The sequence below is a fragment of the Brachyhypopomus gauderio genome, chromosome 7 (genome assembly GCF_052324685.1).
Source record: "Brachyhypopomus gauderio isolate BG-103 chromosome 7, BGAUD_0.2, whole genome shotgun sequence".
Classification (NCBI taxonomy): Eukaryota; Metazoa; Chordata; class Actinopteri; order Gymnotiformes; family Hypopomidae; genus Brachyhypopomus; species Brachyhypopomus gauderio.
In genome coordinates, this window is record NC_135217.1 from 18,143,080 (window position 1) to 18,160,955 (window position 17,876).

The window sequence follows — 17,876 nt, forward strand, 5'->3', positions numbered from 1 at the left end:
ATGCCGCATTTCATTAGTTCAGGTTGTCTGTTATTCCAGGAATCATTTTGTATCCCTTGAAATGGCACAAGATACACCACTGGCCAGCACCTTTCATCTCCAGTAAAGTAATATTGTCTAGCACGAGAGAGCTGGGGGCCTGGCCCGAGGCACACCCAGTGGGGAGGGGTCCACCTGAGGGATAGACCCAGGAGGCATCCCCAGGGGGGCTGAATCGACCAGAGAGGCAAGCCCAGGGCACAGGAGCAACGATCGGTCTGTCCCGCGACCGTCCTGTCCCGCCACCCTCCTGTCCTGTACGCCAGACCCAGTTCTGTCTCCGAGGGAGAGAGTTCAGCAAATGCATAACAATGGCGTAGAAACGAGCAGATGAGGAGGAGGATTGAGGAGGTGCGGTCTGCACATCCACTGTTTTAGTGTGTGGGGAGATTAAACACACTTGGGTTGGAATAATAGTCACTGAAATGCAATGGCTTGGTTCTAGTGTTCCTTTTCAAAACTGGATACATTTGTTTTTAAAGTTTGTAAATTTTAGCAGTTATTTGTATATACCTAAAGATTTGATGGAATAATAAACCGACTAATAATCATCCTTTTTTGTGACACATTTCATATGATACATTTTATACGGTCAATGTACATATGAACATATATGTAAAATGAAATTATGAATTTCACATGAGCATATAGATAGGGGAAGAATAAAGGTAATTTTGTCATTTTATTTTTTAAATGTTATTTTATTCCTGTATCAAAGTATTTAATATATTTTAATGTCTACTGATTACTTTTTATCATATAAAATCTACTTTTTAAAGTGCACCCAATCAAACAAAATGCAACAAAAATAGCAAAAATAATAAAAACGAAACATTTATTTGGCATGTAAAGAACTTGAAGTATGAGTGTAGTATGTCGCTCTTATAAAACTCTTTAAACTAATTTGCAGTTCATGTTCTAGGAGTGAATTTGTAACATTTCGCAATTTCATGCAATGTAGATAAAAACTCAACAAGATGTCCATTACGTGATGGCACAAATGCAATAAAAATTGTTTAAGTGCAATAAAATTGAGTTGGTAATTAATGGTCAGTGTAGGGTCCTTCCAGTTTGGGTACGTCCCAGTTAAAACACTGTGGAAAACACCAGTGTGAAATACAAGCAGCTTTAGGCGCACACAGATGTCAGGATGTTACTGTTGGACATTAGATCAGTGTGTCTGGCAGTCAAAGGCAACTGTTTAAGGTGCACAGATCTGTAGTGAATAGCACACAGTCGCAGGGTCACGGTATACATCGACAAAAACATGCCCTGAAATCACTGCGTTTTGTCACGACAAAATGTCTTCTGTGGTGAATAGTGCACAGAGCAGTGGCTGACTTTAGTCTTTCAGAGACGACAACCCTCAGAGGTGTTCGACACTTCCCTACCTTACCTGTGCGGTAATAAATAAATAAACAACCGACCAGATAAATATTTCTATGCGGTGACTTTTCAGTCATCAGCGCCTTTGAGCTGGCTTGTATGTGTTGTGAGTTAATTAGTTGCCACTGACTTTGACCCAGGCGTCCAGAGTATTGACATGCTGTAGACATTAAAAGGTGATACACGGAGTATGTGTTGCAGCGCTCCACAGAATGCTGCTGTATAGATGGATTAAATTCAGCCCCAGTGTCGGCAGGCTTGGCCCTGCCTGATTGAGAAGACACCGTGGCACTGGAACACAGCAGGCGTAGTAGCAGAAAAGGCGTTTAATCGCTTCCTCACCTGGTTGTATTGTTCGAGCGGATGGAGGACGTGTTACTGGGGTGCTGGTGATAATAGTGATCATAATGGAAGTGTTGCTGAAATCTTTTTTTTTTTTTTTATAGTGACGGTCCAAATCACAAATGGAGACCATCGCAATGTCAGAGCACATTCATACATACGCAGTCCTAACCTTACATTCGCACACATGTGAACACATGAGAGAGAAAGAGAGAGAACGTGAGAGAGAGAGAGAGAGAGAGAGAGAGAGAGAGAGAGAGAGAGAGAGAGAGAGAGAGAGAGTACACACAATGGCCAACAATAGCCGAAAGACTGTCCTTGACAGTAGACAGTTTGTTGAAGAGCTTTGATCTGACTTTTGAGGCAAAATGTGAAGCAGCTTGATGGCATAAAAAATTAGGATGTACTGTTCAGAGTGTGAGGTGCGCTGTGCTTGAAAATCTTTCATGCTGAGTGAAAGTCAACGTCGTGCAGATTTCTAGAGGAGAGAATGCAACATGCAGGTTTGTTGCAACAAACTGATGGCATCAGCAGAATGGGGAGAGAATACGAGACAAGCAGCGATATCTTATTAACTCCTTCACTTGAGTTTGAAATTGGGATTGAGACAAATGCAACAGAAGTTATGTTCCCTTACAGGATTTATGTAGATGAATTCATTCAGTATTGCAACTGGTTTAGCAATGATATTATTGCAGGCTTTGTTGGCAGACGCATCCTTACACAGACAATAGCAGGTTCACTTTTCTGTGTTTTTTTTTTCACTTTACTGCGTGTTTGCTTTGCACAGATCCACTTGTGAACCTCTATCTATGAGGAAGAATTTTGATTTTACGTGTATATCGGAGAGAAGTGTAATTTTTTTTTTGGTTCACATGTTTCATTTTCATGGCTGTGTGCATGTATGTGCTCCTGTGTGAAGGCTTTGAGCAGAGTCAGTGCCGGTGGATCATTGGTAGCAGCGGGGCCGCGGTAAAGCCAAGACGGCTTCTCTCTCCTCTGCCCCGCCCCCACCCTCAGCCCTCGGTGTCACGTGAACCCTCCGCCTTTTAAAAAGGCTCATTTCTCCTGCTTTCCACTCCAGCTGCCGCGCACAAACATCCCCAGCAGCAGCGTGCTGTTTATTGTCAGGCAAAAGTGAACATTATCTCAAAAAGTGGTGGTTGGAAGGCCAAACTTGTGTGTGTGTGTGTGTGTGTGTGTGTGTGTGTGTGGGGGGGGGGGGGGGGGGGTACAGTCTGGCGTCTACTCTTTTTCCATGAAATCCCCCTCCTCTTCGGCATCTCAAGACAAGATAATAAGCCACTCGGAGGCACAATCCAGCATTCTATGCAGCCACCAAAGCCTCGTCTCTTGTCAGTTTGCATTTTATTGTGGGCCCAGGATGTGATGCTTCTATCATCAGCCTGTCAGGACGGGGAGGCCAGAGAGACAGGGCCACTCATTTTGTACACTTAACGTCCGAGCCAAATGGCTAGCACTTATACTGATTCTGCCGAAATGGAGGACACGTTCTGACCTGGGGGTCACCTTCAACAGAGTGAGAGAGAGTGAGAGAGGATGAAAAGATAAAAGAAATGTGTATTGATTTGTGTAATTGAGGGGGACTTTGAGAGGAAAATGTATCTGCTCTGGACAGCAGGGATATGGTTTATGCTTCAGTGTTCTTATGTCAAGAGAGATATCTGGATTGTTCAGTCTGAATGTTTACCATTCAAAACACTCAAGGTACTGCAGGTTTAAAGTATGGACAGTGGACATGGCATATTAGTTAATAATATGGTGGTGAAAAAAGAGATTTTGACAGCTCCATCTCGGAGATGTGCAAATGCACCACTACTCCTGTCATGGTGGGCTATTCATCTAAAAGTTGACCTGGAGACATAAATTAGTTTGTTTTAATGGCTAGCCACAAGCAAAACACATTACTACCTCCTTATCCCAGACCTCCTTTTTCCCTCCATACACATAAAAGTACACACACAGACACACACATTAGGCTCCTACCCCCTCCACCCCCGTGCAGCCCCCACACAAAACACACACATTATGTTTGTGTAATCAGCTTAGCTGCAAATAGGGAGGGGTGGTCTTAATGCAAAGGGAGCCTTGATGTGCTATGCCGGGGCTAAGTAATAAAGTGACACAGAGCCAGTCTTTTAAATGAGGCCGGCCTCTGTAAATAGAGCCCAGTGGCCCCGAGTGCCTCTTCGGAGGAGTTAGATCTCATTATAGACCTGGCCTAGGCCCTCGGTCGTCTGCTTCGAGCTGGGACCTGTCCCCATCTCCCTAATGCATGCCTACCAAGCATGTGTAATCTACACACTAATGGGTCTGTAGTGCCAGCGGCTACAGATAAGATGCTGCTGGAGAACGAGGGGGTTGGAAGGGGAGTGAAGTCTGGGAGGAGTACTAGGTCCTCTTTGGTTTCTGAGACGGGCCCCTTGTTGGGTGAGAGGACAGGGAGGATTATGGAAATTAGCTAGCACTGGGTTTTCAAGTCTGGAATGGGTACAAGATATTGATGAGAAAAATGATGAATGGATGCTGTGTGAGGACGTAATATGTAATGTACAATATTAGCTGAGGTACGAGGAGCATTGTTTTGTGGGATGAGATTTCCAGGTTCACTCTTCTACACGTGCCCACTTTCACTATGGCGTCATGGTGTATAGTGTAAGAACCCCTTGTTGGGTTCTGGTGTCTCACTGTTTCCTCAGAGTTGTGTGTCTGATGAATGAAAAAGCAGTTTGTCAACTCTTTCAAAATAACATGGTATTCTTAATCCCCATTTACTGTCAGCGTAACTGATATAGGTTTTTTTGTGCAGCCCCCGCCAACCACAAAGAAAACAAATTGCATTGCAATTCATACAAACTGTGAAAGCACTTACCACTGAGGAGTATCACCCTGAGTCTTTCTGTGCGATACAAAGCTTCCCTAAGAAACTCCTACTCGTCTCTCCTGATTTTTTAAGGCCGCCTCCATGGTATTTTATAATTGAAGCCGTCACCTAATCACAGATGGAGTGGATGGTCGAGACGACAATCTCGCATCTTTCTGATGTGTTGAGGCGCAGCACACAGACGTTAACTAGAGCCTGGGTGTCCTTCCTGAAGCCTTTATTATTTATGACGGAGTCTCTTTGAGCACTGACCAGTACTAATGCATAACCTTCTGTCCTTCTGGCTTCTTCGCTTCCTTTGAAACCAGAGAGTGAGGAGATGAGAGGCGGGAGAATGTGCCTGTCCTCGTGGATAGTAAGGACTGGGAGTGTGTGTGTGTGTGTGTGTGTGTGTGTGTGTGTGTGTGTGTGTGTGTGTGTGTGTGTGTGTGTGTGTGTGTGTGTGTGTGTGAGAGAGAGAGAGAGACTGGGAGACTATCAGCAGAAGTTATGTTATTTTTATTTTTTTTTATCACCCTCCACCCACCACACACACGCGAGCGCACATGCACACACACCACATGCCTCGGCTTTTGTGTAATGGAGTTTCTAGGGCTTCAAAGCAGCAGTCTTTCTTTGCGACCTTCACGGGGCGGCGAGACAGGGCGCGGGATGACCTTGTGTGGGAGAGCGTGAGAGAGAGGCGGAGTGGCAGGTCACCGGCAAACCCCTCTGATCGCTCGTGTTTATGATGATGTGTATTGATCCTCCTGAAGGAGCTCGGAGACCAAGGTGGTAGATGTGTGGGTGAGGGAATAGAGGTGGGATGAAGAAAAGACGCCACATGGCAAAGAGACGCTGTACTGAAAACGTATGATCCTTCTCCGATACTTACATGATCTGGGGACTTGTTCAATTGTATATAAAGATCTCATCATCCTTTGTTGTTGGAGGGAGGGAACTAAAACTTTCTGTGTTATTATGTTGCATTGTGACTTGATCTCCCGAGACAGAGAGATAGACTATCATTGTGTTTTTCTACACTGAATGTAATTTTGTTGTGCCAACTATCTAGAGAACAGATGGAACATTTGTGTTAGCTTGACATTACTGCATGGAGGAGCTTTAGAGGAGGTGGGAGTCGCTCCGAACTCAGCACACTTGTTACAGTGAGCCAACGCAAGGCAGTTAACATCAGGTCTTCAGTGGCAGTTTAGTATGTCCCTAGCCGTAAAGCATGGAAAACACCACAGTGGCTGTGTGTGTGTGTGTGTGTGTGTGTGTGTGTGTGTGTGTGTGTGTGTGTGTGTGTGTGTGGGTGTGTGTGTGGGTGTGTGTGTGGGTGTGTGTGGGTGTGTGTGGGTGTGTGTGTATGAGTGGATGTTGATGTGTGTGGGTGGGTGTGTGTGTGGGTGATCTATGGGTCAGCAGGTGACGTGCTTGTGTTGGGTCTTCTGCGTTCAGTTACTCACCCTGGGAATCCTCTGTCTCCCTGAATCCTGAATCTACATTTTCCTCCTGAATCTGCTTTTATAACAATTAGTAAGATTTTTTGTGAATTCATTAGATTGTATATTTTTGTCTGTGGCATTTACCAGGACTTGGTATTGGCTGCATGTTAACAGCATCACATTTGTTATTGCGAGGAGAATAAAAAGGTTCATAAAACGTTTGAATTACTTCTTTAGGAAGCAACTTGAAACCAAGCTTTTTGTGTACTTCAAATGGAATTAAATGAAAGCAACAGCTACATATAAATAGCAAATACAACTGCAACTACAACATACAACTGCATCAAAATTACACATTCCTAGAGAAATTGTTGTTCACAATAACACTATTTATAGAAGTTTTGAAGCCAGAAAATTGAAACCAATTATTTGTTACAATTATTGTTTAATCAACTCTAAATGTATGATGAGCAAGTCGTTTGAAAATAGCACGACAATATTTTCTGAGTCAACCTGCTGTGTAGCAGTTTTGAAAGGAGGAGCCTTTTGGCTAAATGGCTAGAAAGACACAGAAAGGCTGAAAGAAGGATGTTTTCACGGAGGGATGAAGTAAAAAAAGCAGGCAAGACGTGGCCCGTTCTGCAGGACAGTACGGGGGTCAGGAGGCAGAATCCTATTTGTTGCAAATGCAGTTAAGATAATTTAAGAAAGGGTTAGCATGAGCGGGAAACACGGTGACCTCTGCTGCCCTCTGACGCCCTCTAGTTTGCTCTAAAAGGGTTTTGCGTTTCCTCAGGCAGGGCCAGACCTCGACACCTTGGCTTTTGCAGATGGGCCTAAAAAGGATGTCGATCCGGTTGGGTAGTTGTCTCTCTCAGCCCCGAGGTAATCGAGTTGACGTTGCTCGAGGATGAGGAGTGGTGAGGAAGCATTACGGGCAGACTCGTCTGCATGAGCTCAGAAGCTAAACCAGTGTCCTGTCCCGTTGTGGGGGTGGGGGGGTTGGGGTTCCTCCTCATTCACTGCCTCCTTCTTCAATGGGGGGGAGATTGCTGCGTGACAGTTGCTGGTTTTTGAAAACACAAATAAATAAACATGTGGGACGAACTCAATGTTTTTTTTTTTCAAAGCCTGTTCACAGTATTTGTTCTGTTTCTTATATATATAATGATACATACATGGTGAAATGTCAGGTTTATGTTTATTAATCCCATTTACTTGTTTTGAGGGACGTATGTGAGTTTCTAGCAGACTACATGAAACATGGAATCAAAGAAAAATTAACCACAGCTGCATTGATTATTTTAAGGTAAAAGACAGTGAGTGCTCTAGTAATCAATTAAGCAGACCAATCAAATGAGACATCCTTGGGAAAAGATTTGAGCCACACTGAGGGAGAGGAAACCAAACCACGTCGTGCCAAAGCATAAAGCACACAGATCAACAATGCCAAGAGGAAAAGAGACATCTGTGGACATCAGGAAGATAGATAGATAGATAGATAGATAGATAGATAGATAGATAGATAGATAGATAGATAGATAGATAGATAGAAAGATAGAAAGAAAGAAGTTTAGAAGAAGGTGGTGATGGCCCATCAGTCTGAGGAGAGATACAAGAGCATCTCCAAAAGATTTCATCTCCATCCATCCAAAGTAAGACAAATCATTTACAAATGGAGGGCACTCAGCATCACTGCAACTCTGCCCAGAAGTGAACGGCCATCAAACCTTAGACCAAAAAGCACCAGAAAAATGATAATTCAGGTAAAGGCCAACCCACACATCACCTCCAGAGAGTTGCAGATCTCTCTGGCAGCATCTGGGATAAATGTACATGTGTCTACAATCAGGCGAAAAATCAATAGACATGGCATTCATGGGAGAGATGCTAAAAGGATGTCTCTGCCCTCAAGAAAGAACAAAGTTGCCCATTTAAACTTTGCCAGAGAACAAACTAGAGGATTTCAGGAAGTACATCCTCTGGACAGATGAGTCCAAAATGTAATTATTTGGCCACAAACACAGGCGTCATATTTGGAGAAATGTCAACACTGCATATAAAGAGAAGAACCTCCTCCCAGCAGTGAAGGATGGTGGATGTGAAGGTCTGGGCACACTTTCCTGCCTCTGGACCTGCACATTTCCTTCCTAGACCTGAGGCCATGACTGAGGTGCCCTTGAGCAAGGCACCTAACCCCAACTGCTCCCCAGGCGTCGGGCTAGGGCTGCCCACCGCTCTGGGCACGTGTGACCCACAGCCCCCAAGTAATCACTAGTGTGTTTGTGTGTGTGTTCTAACTGCACAGATGGGTTTGAATTCAGGTATGATGTTTGGGTGGTTCACATACCTTCAAGCAGTACTGTATATATGTATATATTAGCCATTAACCTTCCCCATAGATTACTCTTGTATGCAGACGCAAAACAAGTTCCAGAATCTAAAGTTGTTGAAAATCCATGTAAACGAACTGAACTAAAAGAAACAGACCATTTTACAATACTTAATCCATGTGGATGATGTCGGTGATGGAAGGATCCATGCAGTAGATGTTTCTTTCAGCTCCGTCTTTCTGTCAATTCTCTCTCCTTTTATAGGTTTCTCTCTTTTGTCTTTCTCTGAGCTAATGTAAAGGGCTACTTTCCCATGCTCATCAGCCGTATTAACTAGTCTGAAACAAAGGTCATGCATTTTAAACATGGTTCTGATTATTGACTGGACTTAAACTCCAATGCTAGCTGTAAATTGTGAGTCTCAAACAAGCCTCTGAACAAAACCGTGACTCTCTTATTTGCAGTTGCTGATCAGCCCTAATAAGAACTACTGTATACATCATGTTAGAAGCAAAATTATAGACCAAATCATATAATCCAACCCAGAGCGGCTAAATCTGTTTAAAGAGTGCTTATAGATTTGAGCTTGATCAGTGCTCCTACTGCTATGTCTGATTAGTGTTTACGCTGCCTAAGCGCCGTTTTTACATGAGACATGAAGGTAAAAGCCAAGAAAATGTTGTTTCCCAGTTGCCTCAGATAAACCAACAGCCAGCAGATTGTGTATTACATGTCAACAGGCTATGACTATGTCGCATGCAAATCTTCTGTGAATCAGCATATTCTCATATTCTGTTCGGCAGCTGAATAGCACAGAGTGCCGTTTCTGTGGGCATTGTAATATGTAATGTATTTGCTGAATTCTCGAGAAATCAGATGATAAATAGGTATGTAGCACAAAGCGTAGTGCTGTGAGGTGTTTAAGACCTGCCAGGAGCTCACAGTGCCCTGGCCTGTTGATTCTGAATAGACTGATTGTACTGCAGCCCCCCCACCTCCACACCCCCCACCAGTCGACTTATGATATAACGCATTTTCACTAAAATAGCTAAAGTGTTAAAGCTCCTCTTTTTAAGGAGGGAGAAATTGATTCATAAATGCACTTTGGGGAGAGGGGAGGGGGTGAATGTCGGGCGGGCGCTTTACAAAGCTTTCAATAACGGCCATTTGATTAGGGGGGGGGGGGTGCGGGACTGCTGTGCCTACGATGCTGGAATGGCTGCCTGTTTTGTGGCTGTCCTTGGTGGGGGGTGGGGGGTGGAAACGCTCTGCTCAGACGAGGTCAGTTAAAGTCAGCTCTTTGTACTCTGTGGGGGGGGTGGGGGGGTTTAATAAAAGAACACGATCACTCCTTCCCGGCCTGATCATCCCTGCTCCACAGTCGCCACTTAGATGATCAATGTGCAGGAGGAGTTTTGATGTAATGGCAATACTTCTACTTTGCGTCCCACAGCAAGACCGTTGTCATTCTTTTTAGATCCCGCCAGCGTCTGACCAGTTTATGGAGCTGATGGACCTGCAAAGTATCGTGGGTGATTAACATATGCAATAAATGAAGGTTTCCTTTGAAACATAGTTTTACACATCCTGCACCAACAACCACACCTATTTGTATAATAACCACCCTAGTAAGTGAAGCCAGGTGGCTCTCTGCAAGGTCGAACCTCTCAGTAGCTATTTGAATAGCATGATCCGACTGGATCTGGTACCGCAGTGTGACCCACTCTGTAATTTTAGCACACTGTGATTATGGGAGTCTGTGTTCTTGTGCCGACCTGCTAGCTTTTAGCCCTGTTGTTGCTAATACGTCACATGCTAACAGAGCGCATTGACATGCATGCAGGCTCAGAGGGTTCAGAACAGGTTCTTTGTTTTTCAACATGAAAGAGTCCATTAGTTCCTGCACTTGATTCCTGCATGCATGGCTGCTAGCCACAAGGCTGGTCAGGGCACAGCAAGCAACCTCCTGGCCCTCCCTGACCACTGTAGGACAGAAAGGCATTTTCTTGGCTCAAGGATGGTTAAGAACCTTAACTTCTTGTCCCCGTGCAACACCCCATTAAGTAAAACGTATTTTGCAGTTTTCTTTCTGCCTGATGTACTCACAGTCCTGGAGCAATTTTTTAAATCTTCTCTTGAAATAGCAGATTTTCCCCTCTTTCCTCTTCCGACGGAGGTGGAGTGTGTGAGAGAAAGTCAGAAGGTAACGTCAGAGCTACCACGTCGGGCACAGTCCGTCTCGGAAACATCTGGTGCATCAGATTCGGAGCTTCAGAGTCCTGGAGAGATTAGCACTGAGACGCTAGGCGGCCGCTAGGAACAAATCCAGTAGTTAACTTACATTCTGGAGTTTTTAGTTACCAATTTCAAAATACCAATAAAATATATATTTTGGTTGTTGCTGATAAAACATTTAAGGAAAAAATGTGTATTATTGACATGGAGTCATTGTTATTAATACATTTAGTACCAGAATTGCAGATATATAAAGTGCATTTATGAGAGACATCTTCTTTGTCTAAAGTAGAGTGTTCCCCCTGTCAGTAACCTTGGCATTAGTGTGGTGCCTGTGTTCAGAAGGTAATCCATTTAGGGCTCCCTTTAATAAACAGTTTAAAAGAACACTGGGATCTGATCATGGGACGAAATGACCATCCAAATCCCCCAGATGTTTTCTCCATCAGCTCTTTAATTTCATTGCAGCGAGCGGTAAAAATCGTCCTATAGCACACGTGGAGAAGCCCCATGTGTGTGTGTTTATTATAGATTTCGGGCATTCCCCCCATACAACTAAAACACGTTTAACGTCGAGGACGTGGGCAAAGGGAACGTTCTTCTTTCTTCCATTGATGGAACACATTTTAAGGTCAGCCAAGGATACAGATGTGTGTGGAATATTTATTGATCGTGGGCGGTGATGTTACGCTAATCACATCACTGCGAAAAAATCTGCGTATTTGCATAGTGTCACGTTTTCTGGCAGTGTGGCACGCTTGTAGAGCAGAGCGTGTCTTTCCGTGAGCGTTGAAGCCAATGTTTGTGTTCATAATTGTATCCTTAATTTGTTCATTTACAGTCATCTTCATTTTTCACCAGTCAGCTAGTGGACATTATACATGAAAAACGTGTCGCTTTTCTCCAGTATTGGATATGTAATAAAGTTGTTCCATAACAATACCATGACACATTTGCAATTTATTGAAGATGTCAATGGGAAACATGCTTTTCATTGTAATGAAAATTCTGTTATTTTAAAAAGCCTCATTACTGATAACTGCTTTCAGTATTGTTCTGAAAAAAAGCAGGTTTTTGTTGGACTGTTTGTCATCATGACCCATAATGCATAGCAACATGTCCAGTGTAGTCAATCCTGCTTAGACACCTGACTTGGCTGTATGTGAGTATTAGTGCCCGCATGGGTAGGAATGTCTGGCAAACTACTCAGTCTGGTGCAGACTGGGTGGGCAGTAAAAACACTTGGAGGGCCAAGATCAATCCACTAGATCAATTAAATCCACTGGATTCGAGAGACTGCCTGTGGTTTTACTAACGCTAATCCTAAACCACAAATCCTCTCCTAGAATAAGGACCAGCCATGATCTAAAGCCAGGGTTCAGGCTCAAAGTTTAAACAGATACTTCTATGACTCTAAATAATAGGTGGTGTAAGAAATATTGTGCTTCTGTGTTTTTGTGTAGTTAGTATCATCGGTGACATGACCTTTTGAAAACTGAAATCAGTCCCTGAAATGCTGAGGGACCAATAGATGCCTCGTACATAAAGGAAGCTGTGCTCATGAACTCATGTTCTGAAAGGCATAACAAAGAAGCATCACTTGGTCCAAGGTGTTAAAAATGAAGAAAGAAACATACAAACAGAAAAACCGCACAATTCTTTCTTAATTCGACTTTTTACACATAGCCCGGCAAGTGTGTGTGTCATGGGCGTACTTAAATCCCTGCGTGGTGTGGATGTATATTGAAGTCTTTATGTACCTGTACAAGGTCAGGTAGACAGGCAGGCCTTTGTTGGGCAGATAGCATTCTCAGGACTCATAATTACATTTCTACACACAAGGGCTCCATACAAGAGCTGGGAATCTTTTCTTTCTATATGCCCACGCGCATGTCTGTGTTTGTGTGTCCTTGTGGGTGGGTTTTTTTTTCTCACTTTTGTGACACTCTCTCCCTTGACATAAGAGTCAGACTCCGTGGCTGGACGCAGAATCCTTTTGGACATTCGGCCGAGTTGAAAGGAGACCGGCGGTTTTGGTCGATTTTGCAGGCGGGCCTCACATGACGTCTGCACGCCGTGTGAAGGTCCATAAAGACTCTGATGTCTGTAATAAAGGAAAAAACTCTGGCGTGTTAAAAGAGACGGATGGGTCTGTTGTGTCTGAAGTCCCTTACAGTGAGTTACAACACATAACTGATTTGATTTGGAATTTGAAAAACAGATCCATGCCTCATTCTTTAGCCCTAATGGTGTGTCGGAGACATGCATGCACCACACTCTAATGGAACTGTTGTTTTCTGAGGTGTGTGTCATCAGCATGACCCCTACAACTCTCTCTAATTGTGTGCGTATGGTGTGCATATGTGAGTGCAATGTGAGTTAATTTCCGTGTGTGCATCTTGCATAAAGATATCAGGTAGTGTACATAGGTGTGTGTGTGTGTGTGTGCGAGTGTGTGAGCGTGCAAGTGTGTGAGCGTGCGAGTGTGTGCGTGTGCGAGTGTGTGTGTGTGTGTGTGTGTGTGTGTGTGTGTACAGGTCTTAGCCATTCTCCGGCATGTAAACTGATGAACAGTGTGAAATGGAGGTGATGCAATGAACCGTGTGCTACAGGGCTGCTGTGTGTTTAGGGCTGCGTGTGTTTATGTATTGATAAAACACTTTAGCCCAGCACTTACCCAGCATGCTGCTGGGGCCACACTGCCACCCCAGCACGTCTGTCTAGGGGCAGAAGAAATGGGAGGCAATGATAGTGTATATTTTTGATAGTTTTCCGGCTGCGCAATTGTAATGGTATTTGAAAACACGATTGAATTTTTGGCAGGTAGAGATATAAGCATCTCTCTCTCTCCCTCTCTCTCTCTCTCTCTCTCTCTCTCTCTCTCTCTCTGTCTGTCTGTCTCTCATTCGTTCTGTCTCTCACTGTCAGGAGGCAGAGATGGTTCCGTCCAGTCTGATGCTAGCAGCAGTCCGTCTGAGCAGGGTCCCATGTCTCATCCTGCGTATCCAGTTGGACCACAGGTAAGCACACACACACACACACACACACACACACACACACACACACACACACACCTCCACTCACCTTTCAAACACTTGTGCATCCCTCCCAGGCTGAGGTTCACCGTCACATCTACAGTAAACAATCTCTCTTGACAAACTTCCAGAGCTGAAAATCTGCATATTGGGCACAAGTGCACATGAAGAATGAGGAAAAGGTGGGAAGGTTGTAATGCCATATCCCACAATACCACAAAATGTAGCACTGTCTCACGCCAGACCTTCACCCTAGAACACCAGTGCTGTGGAAACGGGAGTGCCAAAACAAATACTTTTCTTACCCACGTTGCTCTCTGTTCTGGCCACAGCCAATTCTTCTGTTTTCAGGATCAATATGTTATGATGGATTCTCACTCCTCAGTCGGATATTGTGCACTTTGCCATTACAGAGCCGGGTCTGTAAGAGGGCAGTTAGCCCTACATGAATCTCCCTCTCTCTCTCCTTTTCTCTCTCTCTCTCTCTCTCTTTCCCTCTCCCTCTCTCTATCCCTCCCTCTCCCTCTCTCCCTCTCCCTCTTCCTCTCCCCGATGCACTGACACAGGCCTGCTATCAGTGTGATTGTGGATAATCTCTCAGCAGCTTCCTTGACCAGCCAGCCATGGGGCTTGGGTTCCTTTCATGAGAGTGAAACACAGATTCAGGAGGAGTGAAAAGACCAAAAGGAGGAGGAATGAGGAGGAGGCCGAGGTGTCGCCCAGGCGCTAAACATGCTGGCAATTATGATCGAGAGGCTTTGAGAAATGTGCTGATGAGTCAGCTGACTTCATTTCAGACTTATGACAGTATGCTGATCACTGATGCTGACTGTGTAATTTAGTTGTGTTTGGCAGGTTTTCACGATGGACGAAAGTAGCATCAAAAGAACAAAATTTCTCAGATTGCCCTAAAAACCACGGAACATGGTTAGCTGAGCGATTTTCCTTTTCCAAAACAACCGAGGAAAAACGTGAGATGGAGTGAATTTAGATGTTTAAAGATAAAACTATAATGTCTTCTAAAATGTCCCGAGGTGCTGAAAATATGAAATTAATAGAGCAGACATCGTGACTCAAATGAACAGAGATTTCAAATGTGGAGTCTCCTGATCATTTTAAAGAGTGTTTAAAGAATGTCCTATTTCACAACCACACTGGGGTTTAGATTCATTCGCCAGCTGTCCTGTAGGATGGAAAGGGGGCTTATGGGAAAACAAGGTGGGTATGTATCAGTGGAGTAAAATGAGTGAGTGGATGGGACATATATCCATACACACACACACACACACACACACACACACGCACACACACACACACACACACAAACACACACAGAAATAAAGAAACGAACCACCCCTCCCAGTTTCACTGTCAGTGCTATAAAAATGTAAAAAAGTGCTGTGATTGGAAGTAGGATTGCTAACTTAAAGATGTTAGAGGGTCAAAAATCATCTAGGCGGCACCTATGAAGGATTTGGGCTGATATCTGGTCATCTTCACCACAGAACTTGGCACCGGTGGCATTCATGCACACTCCAGGTGAAACGTGTGTTTCATCCACAAACTAAGCTATTAAATAAACCCTCACATGCCATGTAGTTAGTGTAGTTATACCCCTCTGTGGTTTAAGCAGCCTGCTACACCCCCCTCTGTGGAGTACAGAAAGAAAAGCTTTGGAAATACATACAAAAATAAAAATATTTTCGTGTATGGAAAGCCTTTCATATTTTACAACTTCTAAAGATGTTTTCCTTTCATGGGGTGTTTGTGCAGGTCAAGGGCATTTGACTGGATTCCTGACATCCCTGTGAGACCAAGGTGCCTCTCGTTCCCTGAGACCACCACATTTCTGGGTGCCGGGCACCTTTGGCAAACAAGGCCGATTCTGCTGTTGGCCAATAAGCCTGTTCGTCAAAACAGCACTTACTGCGCAAGTATGCACATTCTGAAATGAGCAGCGCGTTCTGTCTGAGCCAGAATGGCCTTTAATATCAGTCTCTTCTACGTGGCACCGTTCTCAGTGTCAGACCAGAATGTGACACGTGAGATGACACTTCGCTTTGAGATGAAGAGCAAATGTTGAAAGGCTGTCTTTGATTTTGTGCCTCAACATCACATGCACTTAAAACAGCAAGATTAAGCATATGTCACTTGACTCTGTCATAGCTAGCTTTGTTGCGATCCTTTGAGTGGTTAATTGATTTCCCCACCCCACCCCCACCCCCACCCACTTCTCTTAAGTCAGTGTTCAAAGAGCCCTCTCCAGGTGAAATGACAAATGGCATACTGTTGAATGTTAAACAAAAAAGATTCACATGTGAATCCTGTGAAGGAAACTCTCTTTGTCAGCTTGGTGTAGATTTCAGTTCTTGAATCCATCATAATCCTTCATAAGATCATCAAATAGCATTGAATTGTCCTTCCTTATATGTAAATCGGAGTAGTCCACATAACAGAGCCAGCTTTAAATGTAACTGAGTGAAATGTATTAATTAAAGCAATCATACTTTGGTATACTTTGCTCTTCTATGCAATATATTGTCAGTGTCTTATAAACAGTCCTCTTTCAGTCACAACCACCTCCAACCACCCCCACCCAACCCCCTCCCCCCCGGGTGACCCGTGGGCTGCAGCCCAGGGCAGTGCTTCAGTCGGGGGTCTGCTTGAGACCTGTGGAGGCTGGGGGTTGTGTGGCCCCCCAACCTCCACAGCTGGTTGGATCTTAAGGCCTGTGACCAAAGTATTTAGACCAGATCATTTTAGTGCCTTCTTTACACTCAACAATACATGACTCTGGAGTGGCTCCTTGCAGGTAACCATGTCTGTAAGTGTGGTGTAGAATACATTCAGAATATCATCCGTGTTCGCACAGAATAATAAATTATAAACTTGCTGATGTATTCCTTGGTAGTCCTCTACATTGTGATGGCAGGGAAGCATGGATCAGTGTGTGTCGGTATAAACTCAACACAGCAGTAAATGTAGATATGAATGATGGAGATGTGTGTGTGTGTGTGTGTGCATGTGTGTGTGTGTGCATGTGTGTGTGTGTGTGTGTGCGTGTGTGTGCATGCGTGTGTGTGTGTGTGTGTGTGTGCATGTGCGTGTGTGTGCGCGCGCACACGCATGTGCATTATGGTGAGAGAGAATGAGAAGCAGAGAGAGGGAAGGAGAAAACGCTGACAGGTTGAAAGTGTAGTGAGGTGTTTTGCTGCCACTGCCTTTAGTACCAGAGACATGTTCTTCACGGGGAAGGGTGACTGGAGAGAGCCCAGTTTAAGGAAGCGCTCCAGTCTGTGTCCAGCTGTGGGATTTGTCACACTCAGCAGGATGAAAATGTATTGTTTTACTCAAACGTCTTCCTCTGTTAGCTGCACTTTTATACTGTTTTTGCCACAAATTGCCTACCATAACACCCCCCCCCACTCCTGCAACCCCTGCAAACTTTGTTTATATTTTCAATGATATACGTAGGGACACGTATAAAGACTTTAATAATTGTCCAAAAAAGTGAGCTAACAAAGGTGTGCATTGATATAAAAAGGCCCACATTTGTATTATTTGATCCCTGTTGTGATGGTGCTAACCAGACCGGTGTCCTGGTCCTTGTGTGAAGTGTGTTGAATTGACTGAATTCTGTATTAGTTGTTGTTAATTGTCTCATCGTGTCATTCCTCTCCAGTCCCTGTTGGTGGCGCAGCAGTTGGCCTCAGCCGTGAGCGGGGTGATGTCGGGCGGGGCGCCCGGTCTCAACCAGCCCATCCTGATTCCCTTCAACGCGGGCGGGCATCTGGGCGGGCAGCAGGGCCTGGTCCTCTCTCTGCCCACCGCGGCAAACATTCAGGGTCTAGTGGCGGCCGCGGCCGCCGGAGGCATCATGACCCTCCCCCTACAGAACCTGCAAGGTAAGAGTCGCCTGTGGACCAATCACGTAGCTTTATGCAAATGTCACTGGCAGGTGTCATTGGATATTTCTTGTTCTCTTATTTTAAAAAAGGGAAAAAAGAGCATGAAAATAAAAGGCATCAGAAAGGAGAAGTGTGTGTGTGTGTGTGTGTGTGTGTGTGTGTACACACATGAATCAGATTTGTTAAAACAATTTGAGACACACGGCACACGGTGACAATATGTTCAAGCAATTCATTGCAACTCCAATCAGAACCTAAAGGTT

The 17,876-nt window shown here is 44.4% G+C and overlaps 1 protein-coding gene across 5 annotated transcripts in view; it reads left to right on the forward strand.

Moving 5' to 3' along the window:
- The window catches only part of pou6f2 (POU class 6 homeobox 2), a 97,382-nt gene that overhangs the window by 20,304 nt on the left and 59,202 nt on the right, over positions 1-17,876 (forward strand). For 4 of the 5 annotated variants that reach the window (XM_077012234.1, XM_077012235.1, XM_077012236.1 and 1 more), the window contains 2 exons: positions 13,599-13,690; positions 17,388-17,610. In XM_077012234.1, coding sequence (XP_076868349.1) covers positions 13,599-13,690; positions 17,388-17,610 — 315 coding nt within the window. Of the gene's footprint in view, positions 1-13,598; positions 13,691-15,491; positions 15,640-17,387; positions 17,611-17,876 lie in introns of those variants that run through there. The other variant, XM_077012238.1, reaches the window with a different exon arrangement.